At 39.6% G+C, this 21,783-nt stretch overlaps 1 protein-coding gene across 1 annotated transcript in view; it reads left to right on the forward strand.

Moving 5' to 3' along the window:
- Nucleotides 1-21,783, forward strand: part of csmd3b (CUB and Sushi multiple domains 3b) — a 289,126-nt gene that overhangs the window by 208,815 nt on the left and 58,528 nt on the right. Inside the window, exons 22-35 of the mRNA XM_028596859.1 lie at nt 6,243-6,343; nt 6,513-6,581; nt 6,751-6,907; nt 8,066-8,257; nt 10,479-10,605; nt 10,928-11,130; nt 11,633-11,824; nt 12,109-12,247; nt 14,415-14,602; nt 15,384-15,502; nt 15,801-15,876; nt 16,036-16,152; nt 20,440-20,553; nt 21,524-21,619. Of these exons, the coding sequence (XP_028452660.1) occupies nt 6,243-6,343; nt 6,513-6,581; nt 6,751-6,907; nt 8,066-8,257; nt 10,479-10,605; nt 10,928-11,130; nt 11,633-11,824; nt 12,109-12,247; nt 14,415-14,602; nt 15,384-15,502; nt 15,801-15,876; nt 16,036-16,152; nt 20,440-20,553; nt 21,524-21,619 (1,890 nt within the window). The remainder of the gene's footprint in view (nt 1-6,242; nt 6,344-6,512; nt 6,582-6,750; nt 6,908-8,065; nt 8,258-10,478; nt 10,606-10,927; nt 11,131-11,632; nt 11,825-12,108; nt 12,248-14,414; nt 14,603-15,383; nt 15,503-15,800; nt 15,877-16,035; nt 16,153-20,439; nt 20,554-21,523; nt 21,620-21,783) is intronic.

A 21,783-nucleotide genomic window follows, 5' to 3' on the forward strand; every position in this document is an offset into this window, starting at 1 on the left:
TCTTCAAAACATTATAGAGTTGATGTGTAGCTAGGCTAAACAAGTTAATAAGATAACTAGCATGACCAGCTAGTGTGCTAGCAGTAATTCAATTGGAAAGGGTTGAGCTACCAAATGTGATATTGATAAGAAATAAAATATTACGGTCCAGTTCTATCTCTTAACAAGATGGAATGTCTGTCATTAGCCTAACCACTTTAATCCTATGAAAACACGCTACCTAGCATGACCAGCTAATGTGCTAGCAGACTTGTGGTGGTATGATCTAGCTAGCCTAAAGAGCTAACGTGTAGACTAAACAAGCTAATACAGGTAACTAGCATGACCAGCTAGTGTGCTAGCAGTAATTCAATTGGAAAGGGTTGAGCTACCAAATGTGATATTGATAAGAAATAAAATATCACTGTCCAGTTATATCTCTTAACAAGATGGAATGTCTTGTTTAGATTACCTTGTGGGAACGTGCGGACCTCACTCAATTTTCCTCTCTCAAGACTCTATTCGAGGACTTGTAAATTTCAGATGAGGTTCCAACTAATTTTGCTGTGTTTTTTTTCCACAGACAACCTCCGTTGAAGATGTTGGAGAACAACAGTTTATGATGTGGATTGTGGACACTTAGTGTCTAATCGGGAAATTGGACCAATTACAGTTTTAGTTTATAAATAAAAACATTTAATAAACATTCTGAGTTTTTTTTTTATCATTTCATCCATTTTCATCTATGTGCAAATTAATACACACAAGAAGACTGTCTAATCAAGTTCAAGTACTTTATTGTCATGTACTCCAAAGGGTGGTGTTCCTGGAAGACAGCAATTGAGGTCAAGGTAAAATGCAGCAGCAGGTTAAAAAAAAGAGTCCAGGTTTTGCAGTTTTTCCATTTGAATACTGTGAACCTTGCTGATGTGGCATCACAAAAACATCAAGTTTGGCTTTCTTGGATCCACATTCTTTTTTTCTTCATTGATGACCGCTTTTTAAATATCCCCCATTTCTGAAAGAAAAGAGCACATGGTTTTACCTCCACAGACTTTACTTACAATGCTTTCCAGAGTTAATAAATAACTCAGCAGCTAAAGTTAACCTAACTGGGCATTTGAAACCAAACCAAAACGTAAGCCAAGTGCCCTGATAGATTAGCCTTAGGTGACCTTGAATAACAGGGCTATAGATCGCATAATGCCGGAGTTATGATTTAATAACATAATTACTCTGGGGCTGTAATGCTGCGATTGTCCTGGACTACCACTTAACAACAGTCCAGGATAAATGTCACTCTGTGGTGGTCCTGGATCAACACTTAATGGCAGCACAGAATAACTGATTGTCCAGGACAAACAATAAACAACAGTCCAGGATGTATGTGATGTTGTAGTGGTCCAGGATCAACACTTAATCACTTGCAGCTAATTGTAGCATTGCACATATAAGTTGCTAATGCTATCAACTTTGATTAAAACACACATTGCTAAGGTGTTTTGTCTGTAATGTTAGTTATGCAAAAAACGTCTACAGACTCACACAGGCTTAGCATGAACATTTTAGTAGTAAGCTACCTTTAGGCTAGTTCATACCACCATAAGTCTGCTAGCACATTAGCTGGTCATGCTAGGTAGCGTGTTTTCATAGGATTAAAGTGGTTAGCCTAATGACAGACATTCCATCTGGTTAAGAGATAGAACTGGACAGTGATATTTTATTTCTTATTAATATCACACTTGGTAGCTCAGCCCTTTCCAATTTAATAACTGCTAGCACACTAGCTGGTCATGCTAGTTATCTTATTAACTTGTTTAGCCTAGCTACACATCAACTCTATAATGTTTTGAAGACGTTCAAACTCTTGGAAGTAGGCTAAATCTTACCTTTTAAGCACCATAGTGAAGCATCGGCGGCAGCTCTGGAACGGGCGGCCGTTACGATAGTGAAACTATATTAACTATATTAATGACATCACAAGCAAAACGTGCCACTGATTGGTTGGTTATAATGTTAATCCAGGGCAAACAACTTTGTCATTGATCCTGGACTGTTAATTACTTGGTGATATCAGATCGTGCCACTCAAAACGTAATCAAGAACATTTCAAAATACTGATGTTAAAAACTACTTGAAAAATACAAAATACACAAAAAAAACTACTCAATACAGTAACGTGAGTAAATTTATTTCATTACTTTCCATCCTGCCTCTTAATTATCTCCTTTTTCACAAACAAAGACAAATAAGATTTAAATTGTGTAACAGACAATTGAACTAGCACATTCTCACTCCCATGGCATCAAATACTGATGCTTGGTCAGGTGCCTTTAGCGCTTGGTATTGAAGCAAAAATTCTCCTTTAGCATCTAGCCCTTTGGTGTCATATTTAGACTTGCTCTAAATATGGTCAGGACTCTTGGCGTCAGTTTTTGATGCTCTGGGTCGGGACTTACGTTTAACTGACATGCGGCACAAGAACGGGACAGTTAGGTTTCGGAAAAGATTGTGGGTGAGGTTACAAAATGTATGTTTAAGTGACATGCGGGACAAGAACGGGACATTAACCGCAGTCTCCTGGGTGAAAGTCCTGTGACCCATCCACCACCCCAACCTACCTCCTTATTTGTCTACATTGTAACATGCAAAAGGAGAAATGGAAGTTCTTAATACTATTTAATATCCTCAAAGGTAAAGGAAGTGGCTGACAGAGAAAAACCTTTAGGTATTTATACTTTCACCTTGGAAGTACATTTAAAGGTGTAATGTACCCTTTTCCTTGATTAGATTCTCTTTAAACTTTGTTCCAACGATTCTATTAAATACAGTGAACAAAATTGATGCTAAACTGAATAGGACTATCACTAAAAGCCACATTTATACACGCCAAATTTCAGTTATTGGATGAACAATAAATGTCTTCGAGGTGAATCATCAGTGGGCAGTTTTGGCCTGTTCACAATCCTGTATCCCCTTAGAGTTATGAGTTTTACAAAAAATATGACTCTGACTTTTTTTATTTAACACTAGAACATTTTAGGATACATCATGTTCTTGGATGCTTTCCAAACGTGTTGATTAAACTGAAGTGAAACTGACAGAAGAGCTTATCTTATGGTCCGGTGTGCGATCAGCTGTACAGTAGGTTCATGCGCCACATTGAACTCTAATCCATAATTAAGTAACTCAGGCAATCTGTCATCTACAGTGGAGTGTTTACAAGCAGCAAACAAAAACATGCTTGTGGAGACAACACAAAGTGAAATTTAGATGCAGTGCGCATGCATACAAATGGGAGAATAAATAACCTCTCTATGAACCATATGCTGGAGGCAACACAAATTGCAGTGAAGATGTATCAATTAGAATTAAAAAAGGTTTTACCTTTGGTGGAAAATTTGTGTTCATCCTGAGTTGTATCACTAATAATAATGTACAGAGGCAGAAGCAAAAGGAAAATGTGGGTGAGTTCTCATTAGGTTTTGAAAACATTTAATGACAAACTCTCACACACATACTCTCCACACATGATCAGTAGGTCTTCTTACACCAAACATTTGTAACTTTCAGGAGAAAAACACTTATAGTCAACAGCGAAAAACTGCTGGTCAAGTTTGACAACAAAAAGAGAAAATGACATTGGAGAGTCCTCTCCAAGTTTGCCTACTCCCCCTGTGTTTGTGTTGGGTTTCTCTTGGTGTATTAGCAGTACTCCAGTCATTGTCCTTGACCAAGACACCGGCCTTAAAGTTGTTCCTTTGGCACCACAGAAGGGCTTACCTACTGTCTTTCAATAGTCAGGATAAATCTAATGTAGGACAGCAATTGACCCCTGACTCGTTACACGGGATCATGGAGCAAAGAAGCTCAAGAGTGTTATGCCAATTGAGGGTCATCCAATGTACAATGTGTTTAGCGAGGTGAAGAGCTCTTTTAGTGATAGGCTTGTTATGCCCAGGTGCTCTCCAGAGAGATTCAGAAAAGCTTCCACACAGCGCAGGAAAGCACAAACTTTTTTTGGACTCGTTTTCTGTAACGTTAACCAGTGTAGCATGAAAACATTGTGGAATTAGCAAGCTAGCTATCAAGCCAGCCACCTGCTAGTTAGCTCCCCCTGGGACTTCCATGCCTCGTCCCCCTGGGACTTCCATGCCTCGTCCCCCTGGGACTTCCATGACCCCCCTGGGACTTCCATGCCTTCAGAGAGCCGGGGATGAGAGCAGGCGTGCGGGTGTCAGACTTCATCGGAACAAAATATGACACATCACTGCACTATTAGTCTCGCTTTGCCACACCATCCACACGCTGCGGAGCGGAGGAGGATCTGGCTAGTCCACGTAGCAATTTGGGATGGGAGAAAAACGTGCTCTGGTTTATTGGCATTTCTTTAAACCAATCACAATCGTCATGGGTGGCGCTAAGCTCCGCACTGAGCCGCTGCAAAATAGTCGTGCGAGAGAAAACTCAGATTTGACAGATAGTCTAGCTAGCTGTCTCAATTTACCCTCTAGAGATCGAGGGGCAGTTAACCATAGTCCTCATAAATATAAGGAAACGGATATCGGCGAAAATACATGCATCCAGCGGAATTTCCTGCACACCGGAGCAATCCCGGAAGTGGAACGTCAAGAATATAGACTACCGCACTATGATCTACGGGAGCTCACGGGGGTTCTGCACAGTAATTACCCAAGTTAAAGTGAAAATCAATTTTTAAACCTCGTCCTAAATCATAAATTCAATTGAATTCATGAAATCGATTTATCGCCCAGCTCTATTTGCAAGCAAGAAATGTGTCAAATCTGATTGTGTGTGGTTGCAATCAATAGAGGGCTATATAAAAAGCTAAATAGACTAAATGTTTCTGCACTCCTTCAGAGGATTGTTTTTAGCAACACTGTGAGAAGCATGGGACTATACAGGTGTAGAAAGACAAACATTACCATCCAGTTCCAGTTTTCCTATTTTCAGCTTTGCGTTACGTTTGCAGTGTTGTGTTGTACGTCTTTGGCTCTTTTGTCATCAACGTGGAAAGACATAGATAATGGAAAGAGTTGGGAGTTCAGGTGTTCTGTTGCGTGCTGGTGTTCTATGGTGTAGTGCGGTTTGCTATATTTAGTGCCTGTGTGTTGTGTTGCATTGCTGCATGATGTGACGCACATCACAAAGGAGGATGGAAGAGTAGCGGATAGGGACGATTAGACCTTTAATGTCACATTTTCTAATACCATAACAATGCAAACGTTTGCATTGTGCTTTGCTTTCGGTTTTGTGATTTTCATCAACCAAGGGATGTACTTTTGTGTTTTGGTGCCCTGCGTTAGTTTTCTTTACCTGCCTAGTGAGTCAAACATATTGTTTGTCCATGAGGGAGATAGAGAGGTGTCAAAGAGGTGTCTTTGCTTTTTCAGAAAATTAAACGTGCCTTTGTCATGTTTTTTTCTACTCTTCGATTATTTCTGGACATTATCTTCAATTTAGCACATTTAGGGAAATGAGTAGGGAAAAGAGAAAGAAAAAGAGGAGGGAAAGGAGAAAAGAAAACTTGTGAGAAGTGGAAGAGGTATGTTGATTGAAGTAGAGGAGGGTAAAGGAGGCACTATTCATAGAGAGGGAGACCGAGAAAGAACAAGAGCAAGGGAGTGCAAGAGGGGGGAGGGTAGAGAGGTAATTTTCTAAATGGAAACTGTAGCAGCGTGATTTATTGACGATATGGCAGCTGTAATATGACTATTACACCAGCAGAGACACAAGAGAGGGGGAGAGAGGGAAGCAGAGGGAGGGGTAAAAAGAAAGGAATGGGACATGGATACTGTAGATAGAGGGCACATGTGAGAAGTGCTGAGAGTGAGTATCTTTAGGTAAATTAGTTTCTCAATTTTACAGCCTGCCCATTCTCGTCAACTGAAGTAGATGGTTGACAATACAGCTGTTTAAAAGGGTTGTTAAATGAAATGTACACATACACACAAGCACACAGACATATTTGTCCATTTATAGGAAAATAAGGAATCGTCATCTTCTGTGAGATGAAACAATCTTTATTTTTATAAGGACAGCCTGTGTTTTCTATAACTGCTCATACTTTGGACTTAAACATGTTATTCTGTAGAACCGAACAGTTTTTAAGAAGGGAGGGAAAAAGCTGCACATGTTCTTACTACATCATTATATATAAATGGTCTAATTGCTAAGAGTGTATCTTTTCATTTTTATCATTTATATCTTTTTAATGCTCTTCTTACTGTATTTGTCATCAGCGGAGTGTGGTTCTTCAGTTATGAACAATGAAGGGATCCTTCTCTCTCCAAACTATCCAATGAACTATGACAACAACCACGAGTGCATCTACAGCATCCAGGTAACTAATCTAGACATCCTAACTAAGATAGTTAATAGAGACTCTGGCACACATGTAACAATCATTGTGAAAATAAGCAGAGGTTAATAACTAGCTCCAAACATTTGTGGGTATGTGTTGTCTACTTTATTGGTCAATAAATATAATTTGGATTTCATGTTTCCTCCAGGTGCAAGCTGGGAAAGGCATCAACATATCTGCTCGAACCTTTCATCTTGCCCAAGGGGATATACTCAAGGTAAACACACATGCACACACACATTTGGCGATTCAGTCATTCTTCTTGCCTGACATTTGTGATGATAAAAAAGACTCAATTCATGCCATTGAAAACTATACTTGGCCATCACTGGTTGTTTATTATGTTGTATTTGCATCTCAAATGCATTGTGGTGTTGTTATTACAGATTTATGATGGCAAAGACAGCACAGCCCAAGTTCTGGGAGCATTCACGGGATCGTCTATGTTGGGCCTGACGCTGATCTCCACTTCCAACCATCTCTGGCTGGAATTTTACAGTGATGCAGAAAGTACAGGGGAAGGATTCAAATTGGTCTACTCCAGTAAGTGCAGACAGCTAATCAGTAAATAAACCTAGTCAAAACCTGAATGTGTGTGGCTGAGTTCAATTGTGACCAAGAATATACTGTTAAGAAACAACTTCCCCCTGATACACAACTCTAGTATTGAAACCTAGATTTCAAACTGGTGTGTAAAAATTTGGGTAGAGGCTTCAAGTATACAAAAAAGTCTGCCCGATTCACATCGCCTATATGTAATTATTTTGGACTGTCCATTACATCTTATCTCACTTTTACTGTAGTTAAATTAGGCCAAACTAGAGTGGAGTGAGAGTCAGTATGGGAGTCATTAATTCAGCAATTACATGCCACGTGACAGCTGTACTAATTCCTGACAAATGTAACGTACTTGCAGAATCAAGTTAACTCTAAATGATTCTCATTTGTGAAAGCATCACTGAACTGATTGAAAATTCCACCGCTGAAATTATCACAAAAAAAGTGTTGCATTTGAATAAGAAAGATTTAAGAGAGCTCTGATTCCAGTGTAGGATTGGGCGTTAAAGGTGCTTTCTGAGCACACCCACGTTTGTCAGTGCCCTCTTAGATGCATATTTGGAATGAGAAAATCCAATGTGTTTAAATGGAGTCATGCAGGATAATATACATCGCACTTTGAAGAGTGGAGCATTACTTACTCCTCTGCACCTCAACTTTCTCATACTGATACAGATAGATAGCTAGTTAGCCATGCAAACAAGACACATTGGCTTTTAATGTAGTACTGAAAAACTACTGTATGCCTCACTATATTTATGAAGGCTGGAATTCAATAAAATTCAGAGGTGTGATTCAATGAATAATGCATGATGGTTTATTTTCCTATACATCTCTCACATATATAGAACAATCTGAGCTGGGCGATCATTCACAGTAGATGTCAGATTGATGGCAGATGTGTTCAGATTGCAGATGGTAAAAGAACAGCTTCTTTTCCTGTTTTATTTGTTTATTTTTTATTAAATCTGTATGATGGCTTAAAAGGATCTGTGATATTGTAAAGCTCATAAACGGAATACTTGAGTGCGCCAGATATTAAGGAAATAGTGTTGTGCATCTAGTGGGTCTAAGATGTCTGTTACCAAGTATTTTTAAAAAGTACACACTCATAGATCTTTAACTATCTTTTTCTCTCTCTAGGTTTTGAGTTGTCTCATTGTGAGGACCCAGGCGTGCCACAGTTCGGCTTCAAGGTCAATGACCAAGGTCATTTCTCCGGGAGCAGCATCACATACAGATGTGAGCCCGGATACACTCTGCATGGTGCTTCCACACTGAAGTGCATGACTGGCGAAAGGAGAGCCTGGGATAACCCTCTGCCTTCTTGTATCGGTATGTCTCTTGTTATTTCTAGCTGTTTACTTTTTTTGAAAATAAGTTAATTGAAAAGACACAAATAGATGTATACAGACATACAAAGGCACATACACACACTTATTGTGGGTTGAACCTTGAAAAACAACCTGTAATAAGCTTGATAGGGAAAGGGGAGGAGGGTTCATTGTTACCTTGGCTTTCACCAGTATTACTGCATTTTCTGCTGCGTGACGCATGGTCCATACCGTTGCCATCTGCAGACGTTAATCCATTTGTTGAATAGCTGCACAGTTGTCAAAGGCATTGGTTTTCAATTTAAAACAGACATTTTGACACATTTGCTCAATGCACAAACCAAGAGCAGGATATATACAGCGAAAAAATATCAACGTAATTAAACCCTGCTTCTCTTTTGAGTGTTTTTTTCCTCCATAGTTGATTATGGCAATGAGCTGTTCTCAGGCTGGAATATCTAATTTCCCCAGAACTCAACTGGTGCACATGCACATTTAAAGTAGAAGAGAACTAATAATTACTCTACAATAAAGTACAGCCGTTCGCTGCATTATGCAAAGTCTCTGCTTACAGGAGGACATTCAATAATCTGGAAAGAAAGAAGGTGGAGGCCAATTTCCAGTGGAATTGCCTTCTTGGTTTTTTTCATGAGATCACACACTGCTGTAGTTTTGAAGTCTTACTGAAAAGCCTATTTGTTCTGGAGAGTTTACCACCTGGACCCCCACTGCCCATTTCCTTCCCTGGAGTGGGTGATTTGCTGTCTGTTCCCAGATACTGCCCCTTGCACCTCCCCCCCGCCCCAAAAAAAATCCAACCTCTTCGTATTGAATTTGTTTCTCTGCTTGTTTTTAACCCCTATTAATGTCATTCTTACTCTGTAATGGGCTAAGTGACAAACTTGTTTCATAAACACATTTTAATCGATTTGGTTTGCTAAAGACCACTGTATCAAATTGCAGACCATTTTATGTAAACGATAAAACCTACTGGGAAGCAATTACTCTTTGAGTATTGACATATTTCTAAATATTGCATTATAACACCATTGCGTTTTTAATTCATTTTTCATGGCTTCAAACTGATGGGAAAATACAAACCACAGCTCTGAATATTGATGTCAACAAGTCAATAATGGTCTTTTACAGGCGATGCAATATCAGGGCTCCAGAACTTACACACTTACATGAACAAGTGCCTTGTATATTACCTAAAGCTTATTTGGAGACAGGTATTTGGTTAAATGATTACATTTTCTAATTAAACCCCCACAAATGCTAAGCCTGTACAGAATGACACACAACATGTCTGCTGCAGCTGTTCCCCAGATGGGAGCTATAAGCATAACAGCAAGCCCTATGTTTTAAGGACCTTTCTTTCTTCGTCGCTGTCTGTGAACTTTCTGATTTTGGATTCAGCTTAATAAGTCTCTCTCCTTCTCACTATCAATAATGAAAGACTCATAAAACCACTGGCTGATATTCTCTGACTTTATATTTTAGCAGTGACACGCCGTGACCTCAGCTAACCTCCAGTCTAAATATTATATTGCTTCTTATTATTACTCGTAGTGTTCCCTTCTTAACCCCCCTTGGTTCTCTCATTTTTGGCTTACTTTTTCTTATTCTCCTCTCTTTTTTCTCTACGCCCCAACTCTTAATATTGCTCCTATTACTCGAGATAATATATTCCAGTGACGAAGGGAGGGGAGCCTGAGGGAGGGAGGGGAGAGAGAGAGAGAGAGAGAGAGAGAGAGTGAGGATGAACATTGTGAAAATATATAACTGAGAGAGACAAAGGGAGAAAGGGGAATTATTTTCTGTTATATAATGTGTGGTGGTTTCTTTAGGGATGAATGCAGGATCAGCACTTTGTCTCTTCTTCTCCCTTTTCTCTTCTCTCTCTGTGTGTGAGAAAGACAGAGGGACACAGCGAAAGAGAGTTCTTTCTTAATCCATTTGTCTCCGTGGCGATCGTTTAATCACTGCTCAGTGGCTACTGAGGTGCACCTGGTGGATCTGATTGCTTTGATAAACAATTGCCACTAACAGATAACTGGTTGACTTGTCATACATTACGTACACACTTAAATACACACTCATCTATTGCCTATTGGTTGGCTCTCAATTGATATTTGTAACATATTAACAGTCTTCATATGTGTGTGTGTGTGTGTGTGTGTGTGTGTGTGTGTGTGTGTGTGTGTGTGTGGTTCCTGTAGCGGAGTGTGGTGGCCGTTTTAAAGATGAGTCTTCAGGGAGGATTCTGTCCCCTGGGTACCCTTTTCCTTATGACAATAATCTGCGCTGCACCTGGACCATCGAGGTGGATTCAGGAAACATTGTGAGGTAATGTGGACTACCCAAAGTCTTCCCAGTAGTTACATTAAAATAACAATGTCATTCATTTTAGTGCCTACTCCAATTCTTTTGTAAAAATGTGCAATTGAAGAAGTTAAGCTAAGTTAGTGTTGTATTTATCATCTAATAATAATGATGAAATTTATCTCACTTGGGTTTAGATACTTTATAAGAAATCACCAACCAATTTTTATAATAGTCTCTCTTTGTGAGCCTTTTGGTGTAGTTAGAGAAATTTCTTTTCTTATTTGATGAAGAGATAATGTTTACATTGTTGATAGTGTTTTATTTTTTGTCTTGCAAATTACAGTCTGCAGTTCTTGGCCTTTGACACGGAAGCCAGCCACGACATGCTGAAGGTTTGGGATGGACCACCTGAGAATGAAATGTCTCTGTCAGAGCTCAGTGGGTCACTGCTACCTGAGGGAATCCACTCCACACTGAACACTGTCACTGTTCAGTTTGAGACTGATTTTTACATCAGCAAGTCAGGATTCGCTATTCAGTTCTCTAGTAAGTTATGTGCAGAACTAATGTACCAAACATTATTATAGTATATTCAATATTAAAATGAGAGAAGTTGTGATAGTTTACCTACTATTGTTGTTGAAGTTCCGTGTATTATTTTTCTCTACATATGTCTTTAATTTGTGTAAGATTGTAGGTTTCAAGACGGACCAATACTGTTTGTTCTGACTCTCAATGTTTTTTTTCTAGTGCATCTTCATTTGACTAAAAAATCAATATTTCACACGACTGTGAATCCAAATGAGCATAACTGTTACTACTTGTTGCTACTTGAAAAACCTGATTTGACCAGCCAAAAATGATCTTAACAGATGTTTCATAATACAGGATAGCAAATAGTTACTTGAGGTAGCACTGATTTTATGCACTGAGTTAATGCATTAGCTTAGTTAGCTATAGATATTCCGTGTTACACAAATTATTATAATTGCACTCCCCTCTTTCTCCTCCATTCACTCATTTTTTTCCCTGTCCCCTCTCCGTCCAGGCTCAGTAGCTACAGCCTGCAGGGACCCAGGTGTACCAATGAATGGCAGTCGTAGTGGAGATGGCCGTGAGCCGGGGGATTCGGTGTCCTTTCAGTGTGACCCAGGATACGAACTCCAGGGGGATGACAAAATCACCTGTATACAAGTGGATAACAGATACTACTGGCAGCCGAGCCCACCAGTCTGCATAGGTGAAAAGAACAGCTTCCATATATTTATAGGGACATAGAATAGATGTGCTGCACACACAACTGCGGTTGTTGTGTTTAGTACCTTGCTCAAGGACACATCTGTGTGTGACTTTTAGAAGGGCTGTGTAAAGAAGATAATATTTAGTGGTCTGAACCTGCTGATGTGATTATCCTGCCCACCTCTCTTTATAATTGTATAACTAAGATTCACTAAAAGCAATGAAAATAGTTGTTTATACTGCATGGTTGAGCTTGAGAGAACTTTGCTTGTGTTCCCGTCATAGCTCCATGTGGAGGAAACCTAACTGGCTCCAATGGATTTATACTGTCTCCTAACTACCCACATCCCTACCCACACTCCAAGGACTGTGATTGGCTCATTGCTGTCAACTCTGACTACGTCCTGTCGCTGGCTTTTATCGGGTAACCTGCTTTATTACGTAACAATCAAGTTCACTGACTTTTTTTTTTTTTTTTTACTGTCAAACATTTATTTTTTAACTTTGTTAAATGACATTGATGAGAAATACAGTATTATCACTCGGCCTCATTCTTTGACCAAACAAATGTGGAATCAAAATGCACTACGTCACATGGACAGTTTGACCTTTTTAGTGCTAGAGAAGAAGATAGGAGATCACCAGGATTCATCCTCTGGCAACAATGAATGTCTATCTGGTACATTTAGGACTGGTGAAATAAAATTATAACTCCAGATCAGATGATAAAGGATTTGTAACTACCAGGCTTCTTTTTGATTATTTTGCAACATACATTGTGGTTTAACCAAAAACTGTCAATGTACTTTATGAGCACTTGGGAACCATTTCAGACCATGACACTGGGCGTTTCCCAATCTGTGGTCCTCTATTGACTTGTGTTCTTTTGTCCCTGTGAAACGTCATCTCGTGTTGCCAAAGTACTGTCCCAATACGCAAGTTCCCATTTCGCCAAGAACAGTTAAAATTCCCGGATGTATTCTTGACACGCCCATTTACCGAGAATACATCGGTTGGTAACTTGTATGAACTTCGCAGCACCTGTATCCCAACATTCATTTCGGCATTCAATGATCGTTGGATTTCCAGTACATAGACAGCCCAAAACCGGGACAATTTTAAAAATATTCGCCATCTTATTCATCACTAAATTCACTTCTGAGAACATTTTAGGCGAGAAATGAAGGGTTTGGATTTCGAATATAGGCAGTCTAGCGAAAACCGTTGCCGAATTGACAATTTGGAATTTGGAATTTCATTAATTGACGCGGCCGCCAGCTTGCGCCTGCCGGGGCCACTAGCTCGGCGCTCGGACAGTCACACTCGGCGACCCCGCTGTAAGACCCCGGAGGTCTTTTAGACCGGTTCCGTAAATAAGAGGCTTTTATTTCGCCGTTGACGGATTGTTTGTTTAAATATCACAACACATGTCCATCATAAGATTAACGGGAACCTGTGTTAACTGTCTTTTTGGAGTTAAACTCAACAAGCACACACACACACACACACACACACACACACACACACACACACACAGCGCAGCAGGCAGAGGAGAGATATACCATAGACTGTATATTATTAGTCTATGAGATATACCTGTTTCTTTTCGGGAGACTTGTTTATATTATGCCATAGGCTATAGCCTACATTATATTTTGTATTTAGTTCATATTTTTGGTGTATTTTTTTTCTGATTTATTAGAAGTTGAGTTTTAGTCTGTATGATAAATGAACAGTTGTACATAAAGTGGTAACATGCTATGACATGTTATGTCTAAAGGGGAGACACCAACCTTTATAATTTTAATTTCTAATTTCCATCTCCCTGGGCATATAGTGCACTACAATAATATAGAAATGATAATTCCACATAATACTAATAGGAACACATAGGACACACCAGTGCATATGCCTATTTTTTTTTTTATTTAAACTGACTTAAACTTATACACTAATAATAGTAGGGATCGAGTTCCACTCTTTTGAATAAGTAAGGGGTGTTTGAGCTAAACCATAAACAATAAAATTAAAGCTCAATTAGTTTTATTTTTTAATATTATTGCAATAGTTGTAGCGTTATGAGGTTTTCTTGTCCGGAGATTGTTTTAATACAAAGTGGTTATATTGTTGTGGTTTTTATATCTAGCTGTTATTTTGGAGCCTTGCAGGTAGCCTCTGTGCTGGGAGTGTTGAGCAATAACAGGAAGAACGCATCGTCTCAAACTGTTAACAGCGTTTTCTGTGCTTGTGAACTTGCGAGTTTATTCTTCCAAGAACAACCAGCAAGAACGTTTTCCCCAAGAACACAAGTCCGTACTTTGCATTCTTGGTATTGAGAAACGCCCACTGTTTTCTAAAAGTGGATATTTTTACTTCTACCATTTAGTGTTCTGAAAATGCTCTTTAAATCTGCTCTCAGGAACTTTCTGCACATATTCTTTCTATTATAAAAAACAGCAAAAATTCTGTAAATAACCAGATTTTCTAATCCTAAATGTCAGCGTTGACTCTTTCCGTGCCACTGTTCTCCCCATCTGCTTCCCCTTACCTCTTGTCCCTATCTGTGTCTTTTTTCCCTAATCTATCTCTAGTTTCAACATTGAGCCAAACTATGACTTCCTGTATATCTATGATGGTCCGGATAGCAACAGTCCTCTGATAGGTAGCTTCCAGGACAGCAAACTCCCAGAGCGGATAGAGAGCAGTTCGAATACGATGCATTTAGCATTCCGCAGTGATGGGTCTGTTTCTTACACTGGCTTTCACCTGGAATACAAAGGTAAAATATTCTCCCAATACTACCACCATCCGTGAATGCTTTGTAGTGGTTTGTGCTGGAATAGCTTCAAAGGGTACAAGAGGCAAACAGCATAAACCCCAGATTTTGTATTCTCTGGGAGAGTCAGGTTTGTTTGAGAATAATTTACAGCAGGGGGACTTCTAAACAGTAGAGACACATTTCATTCCAATGTTAATCAGTAAACACATCTACAATATAATCACCCTGTCATTTATTCTGCAGTCGGTATCTAATGTTTTATATATATATATATATATATTATTTCTTAACATTGAACAAAGAAGACCACTGCATTATCCCTAAACACCCCCTCCCCTCACACTGCTGATTTTAAGATGGGAAAGAGTGATGGGTCTCACCATAAAGAGTGTTTGTTGAAATAGTCTGACAGAGGGGTGAGCTTGATTTACTTGCACAAAAGATTCATCATTGGCTTCATGTGGACTCAGGAATTAAGTCTTGAGTTGATGCAGGGTGGCCGCTAATCTTTTAGGAGGGAGGCCACGCCATAATTTCCAAGGTTCATGCAGCATACAAAAGCCGGGGGATGAAGTTATCGTTGTTGCTCCATCTTTGGCAAAGGCAGCTAAGTCAAACAGACTGTTTTAAAGGCCAACGAAATGCCTGCCTCATTTGATTATGGCTAAGGATGTAGTTATTGTTAATTTGACTTATTATTTATGTGGGCCTGTCGCTTTTTCTTTGCCTCATCCTCTTTCTCTCTCTCACTGACTCGCTCGTTCTCTTTCTCTCTGTCTAGCTAAGCTGAGGGAATCATGTTTCGACCCTGGTGTGGTTCTGAATGGGACCAGGCTGGGATCCGATTATAAGCTTGGCTCTACCGTCACCTTCTATTGTGAGGCTGGATATGTTTTGCAGGTACAAATACAAAGTGGATTAATGGATGGATGGATGGGTGGCTGCTTGGTTGTTCGATTGGTTGGTCAGTTGGTTGTTTGGATGGATGGTCAATTGGGTGGCTGGTCGGTTCGCTGGTTGGATGGGTGATTGGTTGGTTGGTTTATCAGTTAAATGGGTTGGTTGGTTGTTTGGTTGGTTGGTTGGTTGGTTGGTTGGTTGGTTGGATGGATGGATGTTTGGTTGATTGGTTGACTGGTTGGTTTGTTTGTTGAGGTTCTTTTTCCTTCAGTAAGATGTGGTTGTTTTTTGTCTTCAGGGCTATTCTACCCTAACCTGTAGTATGGGAGATGATGGCAGACCTGGATGGAACAGGGCATTGCCTAGTTGTCAAGGTAACACACTAAAACAAAGACTGGAAACATCCCTGCACACACAGTTTAAGCTTATTTTAAATCAACAATGTGTTATGGAAACTTGTGTCTGTGTGTGTGATTATGTCCCTCTTTGCCTGTCTTTATGTGTGTGTGCACATATGTATGTTCTGTCTCCAGCTCCCTGTGGAAGTCGTTCAACAGGAACAGAAGGGACTGTTTTATCTCCAAACTTCCCCAGAAACTATACCTCTGGACAGACCTGTGTCTACTCTATATCTGTACCGAGAGAGTTTGGTAAGCATTCAACATGATAATGTATGAGTGAATATCATCTAAGAATACTTCCCAGACTTACGTACCTGTATGAATCTATTGGTTGTTCTATAGTGCGAAAATGCAGTAGAAAAGCAGAAAGTATTAAAGTATTAAAAAGATTCAAAATGATAGTGTAGATGTTCTAAAGTGTAGGTGAAGAGACAACAGTTGAGAACGAAACCTGTGATCTCAATTTTTTTTGACATGTATTCTCCTTTTGTTCTTTTCTTCAGCGAAACACAGTCACATTAAAACTTGTTTGATTTTAATGGGGAAACTCCCCATAGGCCCCCTTTGGGGTTTTTAAACCACTGAAAAACTAGTAGAGATATTACACATGATCAAAGATAGCTCGCTGGCCATTTATTTGATTCCAGGTCAGGGTTTCATCATTGAAGTGACATTTAAAGATGAGACAGTTTTTTATCTTGCCACGTTTGATCGGAGGCCCTTAAGTCAGACATAAATGAGGCATTCTAAAGATATGAATATTGTAGAGGATTCTTCACATTTAGTGAGGCTGTTGGGAATAGGGGGCATTAGAGGAAATAAGGTTGGAAGGGGTGCTGTATTTAAAATCACTGATTATAGTCAGTCTGTTGGAACATGTGTCAATAAAATATTCTGAGTTACTTTAATGTGAAATGTTTTTTAAAACCGGTATGATTTAATCAAATTTTAATCATCAGTGTCACAGGTCATGTCACTATCAAGTTAAGTGTTGAAGTTCATTCTTAACCTTGGAAATAGTAGTTTGACAAAAAAAATCCCAACTTAAGATCCACTTACTAGCTTTTTCTGGAGCTTTCAACTATATCACGTTTTCATGAGCAATTTCAGTTTGCTGACTTGAGCTTTTACAAACAATCAGTAACTGGTGGATGTGATGTCCAATTATGCCTGGTGATGTTATGAATAAATAGCGTTTTTTACAATGGTTGCTGCCTCGCTATATTTTGCTTTTGGATTGCCAGCTCCATGTTGACATTTTTACCGAGACGTGCTATTCATTTTCCAAATAAAAATTGCATGTCTATAATTATAAATTACAGTAGTTGAAGGTTACAGAATCAAGGTTGCAGTTTCAACAGTTTGATGATCAGATATCCACTGGTCTGGTTATTATATGGTTAATGATGTTTCACCTTTCATATAAATGGCTGCTTCAGTTTTAACACTAGGTGGGGAAAACTCTTGGCATTTGTCTCTGTGGAGATGCCATACCTCCTGAATGAGGACGTGGCAGAGACCACCTATTCAGGCAGCTCATCGGGAGGCATGGCAGCTTCACAGGGATCAATGCCCAGGTTTTCTCCATCTGATGACAAGAGCTGAAACAGAAGCCTTTCAAGTGAACAGTAACACATTTCAATAATTTCATAACAAGTCCAGTGGATTGATTTAAACTTTGCTGGACACGTTACAACCTGAACGACCGAAAAGATCTACCAGGTGTACATGACTGCAGCACAGAGGGATTTTCACTACCAAGCCATGTGCCATGTGGTTAACACAGCGTGGGACAACACTGCCATGATCACTTATCTCTGTTTGTGTGAATGTGTGTGTGTGTGTGTGTGGCTTTGTTTTTGTGTGAGTCTTTCTGTGTTGGTATGGATATATGTTGTTCTTTCTTGTTATCTCAGTATGAGTAAAATCCACTGCGGTATCTTAACAGCGTGTAAGCTATTCCCAGTGTGCGTTAATGCTTTACGAGTCTGCATGTGAATCTTGATTCATGTGTTTCCTCCTGCCTGAAATCTGTTCTGTTTTGAAACGCTCTCAGCTGTGAACTCCTCCACCTGCTCTGCGGTCTGTCGATATTACAGCAGGGCATGATGGAAACCTTAATCACTCTAGTTTCCTTAAAATCTATACCCGGTGGGAGCTTTAAGTATTTCTGCTGACAGGCAGAATCTTTGTCATTTTTTATGACCACTCAACAGCATGCCCTTATACACATCCTCATGTACGACCATGGCATGGCTATAATATACAAGTATAAGAGGTTAGATTTATCTGCCCTATAGAGCTCTCTCTTGATGATTTTGTTTTATTGTCGGATCCCCTTTTACACCTGCAGGGACAATTTAAAGTTTTGTTTCTGTTCTGCATTTCATTATTGTAACATCATTTTAACAACAATGAGGTTTAACATGAAAGCAGAAAGGGAATCATGTAGGGCTGGGCGATATAGTTGAAAACTGTATCACGATATAAGTTTTTCATATCGGTCGATATCGATAATTATTGATATTTTTTATGACCTACTTAAAATAAGGACCAGGAGAAAAATGTATTTAATTTAAACATTTTTATTTTAAATTTAACCCTGCTCAGCTTATAATCCCCTCAGTTATAAAAGCAGAAATGTCAACACAACCATGGAAAACACTCAAATAATTAAAATGTAAACAGGTCTAAAATCAAAATGAACACTTAACAATTATCTCTTAACATTAAGGTGCAAAATTAAAGAATAAGTAAGAAATGCTTAATAAAGTGTCATAAAATAGTGCAAAGTGTTAGCTAAATATAAGAAACCTGAGAAGAAACTATTTTCTGCAGGTTTAGTGCTAGGTTGGTAACCTGGCTTCTGGACAGTGCCCAGCATGTCTGCCTCCGTTATTTCTTTGTAGCGTTTAGTAAGGCGTTGATGCAGAGTACCTCTCCATGGTGGTCTGCTGCTTGTGCCGTGTTGCAGCTGCAGATGTTGTTGGACGTTGATGGCGAATACGGCTGTGCTCCAAAGTGCGATCGCGGCTAAAGTGGTAAAACAAGTTTATGGTAGTACCAGTGTTGCTCTGACGACATTGGTCTGACTACGGTCAGACTTATAAAATCCCCAAAACTGCCATACTGACTTTTCCTGTTTTATCAACGATTTCCTCGCTCGCTGCGGCACTCACTTTCCACTCCACGCCGGTTCTGTTATTGAAGAACACGAGACAGCGATGTGGCGCAACCAAACATGATACTGTTACATGATTGGCTGTTAGAGTGTCACTCCCCACGTTGCTAGGTTGCCAGAGAGTGAGTGCCTTTGTTCATGCAACCAAACTTGATTCACAACCTCTGGTTTCTTCTGATGAAGAAAAACAAGTTATCGAATGTTTTATCAACCGCATTTTCCATTGATATTGATTATGTGTCTATCGCGATACATATTGTTATCGTTTTATCGCCCAGCCCTAGGATCATGTGAGTCAGGGCAATGTTTTAGCAAAATGTGGATCATGTTTTACATAAAAGAACTCCACAGAGAGAAACAGTATTGTACAAAGAGACAAGTGACCTTCTTATAGCCAAATATCCTTGGCAATGTTCAGATTTAATCTTTTACACCTCAGCCTTTGGGGCCAGAGGGAGGGATGGATGGAGAGGTGATATATATATGTGTGTGTGTGTGTGTGTGTGTGTGTGTGTGTGTGTGTGTGTCTGTGTGTGTGTGTGTGTGTGTGTGTGTGTGTGTGTGTGTGTGTGTGTGTGTGTGTGTGTGTAGCCAGGGAGCTGGCTTCATTGAAGCTGAAATAAATGTAATTTATCCTAAGGGACATTTATTTCTGCAGACAAACACAATGTCATCTATAGTACAAGTACACCTACAGTTTTGCATCTTAAGGCAACTTATAATTGTTTTGAAGACACAGTGATCAACCAAGACAGAGAGAATTGTACTAGTTTGAGAAAATATGGGGCCTCAGGCCTCCAGGGGGGCCTCTAATGCGACATGCAACTGCAGCTCCACTCTAAAATCCATGACTTAGTCATGGTTCATGGCCACTGCAGCAGTTTGTTGACCTTCCATCATAATGAAACAGAGTAAACATGGGTTTGGGGACATGGTTTTGACAGGTTACCACCTGTGTCATATGCCTTTTTACTCTACCTGCTTGTAATACTGAAGAGAAGAAAGACAAGAAAACATCTTCCCGACATAGTTTTTGCCAACACCAGCATTTCCCACTAGCTGACAACACTGATACACCCAAGCCAACTGAAAAGAGGGGTGTGTTGGACTGGTGCGTGATGATGATAAGGTTATGTTTTGACTATTTAGTGTCCTGATATGTAATGTTGTGCCAGTAGTTGGCTTCAGATAGAGGTTGACACTGCAGCTCAATACAATTTAGATTAGGTATTACAGGTTCATTTTATCATTGGAAGGTCAGGGACAGACAGTGACATGGAATAAGAATTTGCCACCATTAAAGAGTGGTTAACTCATCCTCTATCTGTTGTTTTTTCCACCATTTTTTTCTCCAGTCCTCTTTGGACAGTTTGTGTTGTTCCAGACATCTCTAAATGATGTGGTGGAAATCTACAATGGACCAACTCAACAAAACACGCTACTGTCTTCTCTCTCTGGATCCCACTCTGGTAAGGATGGATGGATGGCTTGTAATATGGTTAGATGGATGGATCGACCTAAGCCCTAACCATATATCTTTCTTCTTAAAGCTTTAGTGCATAACTTTTTGATATAAAAGCTACATTGTGTAAGAATTTCTCCCATCTAGTGGTGAAATTCTATAGGACAACCATTCCCAGCGCATTTCAACTCCTACGGTGGCCGAACACAAAATTAGCTCTTAGTATCTCCATTGTTTACACGCAGCTGTTCTAGTCACTCCAATTGGTCTTGTTCCTTTGCCTGTTGCGTTGTCGTTTTAATTCTCTTTTTTGCTTCCTTGGCGATTAATCTCCCCCTGGCATTCGTCACGGTGCCACTGAATTTAAAAGCGCAAAAGGCAAAGGTAGGTCCCTCTTTGGCTAATGTATTTTAAAAATGGAGGCGCTACATGGCTGCTGTCATTCGAATGACTCGCTAGTATGTATTCTGAATGATTCTAAATGGCAGATTCTACGCTTACGAGAATACACATGAATGAGCACATATTTGTGCAAGAACAAAGTTTTTTTTCCTAAGAATCAACAAAGAAATTACACAATTTAGGTTTAATGAACGTCCGTTACATTCAAGCCATTGCCAAATAAATTGATACAAAGCTAATTAAGACTATCAGCTCCACACAACTCTCTCTGTATTTCTCAGTATGGCTGTATTCAGAAGATTGTGTCCTCCAGCGACTTTCGCACACAGAAACTCAAGTGAAGATATTTACCTCTTCTGAAGAGTCCATTATGTTTTTTTAATCCTCCGTGTCTTCCTTGGCTACTAGCAACTGCGTGGAGGAGGGATAGGGGTTGTGCGCAATAATGGAAGGCTTGTATCATGTGGACGCGCCAACAGTTTTGTTGTCATTACTTAGAATTCCTCCTGGGGGCCAAAAACTATGCGCTAAAGTTTTAATATTGTCTCTCTTTGACTCCGTCTCCCTCTACCTAGGTGAGTCTCTTCCTCTCAGTTCTGGAAATCAGATCACAGTGAAGTTTACCACGGTCGGACCAGAAACTGCAAAGGGTTTTCACTTCGTCTACCAAGGTTAGCCAATCACAAGTAGCCAAAGTTGTAGCTATTTTCAAACCAATAAATTAGATTGTTTATGTTTAAGGGTTTTCAAAACAGGCTTGTATTCTTCATGTCGAACATTTTTCACCGTTTTTAATTGTTTTTCCTACAATAGCAGTGAGATTTTGTGTGTGAGG

Source organism: Perca flavescens, chromosome 14, assembly GCF_004354835.1.
Source record: "Perca flavescens isolate YP-PL-M2 chromosome 14, PFLA_1.0, whole genome shotgun sequence".
Classification (NCBI taxonomy): Eukaryota; Metazoa; Chordata; class Actinopteri; order Perciformes; family Percidae; genus Perca; species Perca flavescens.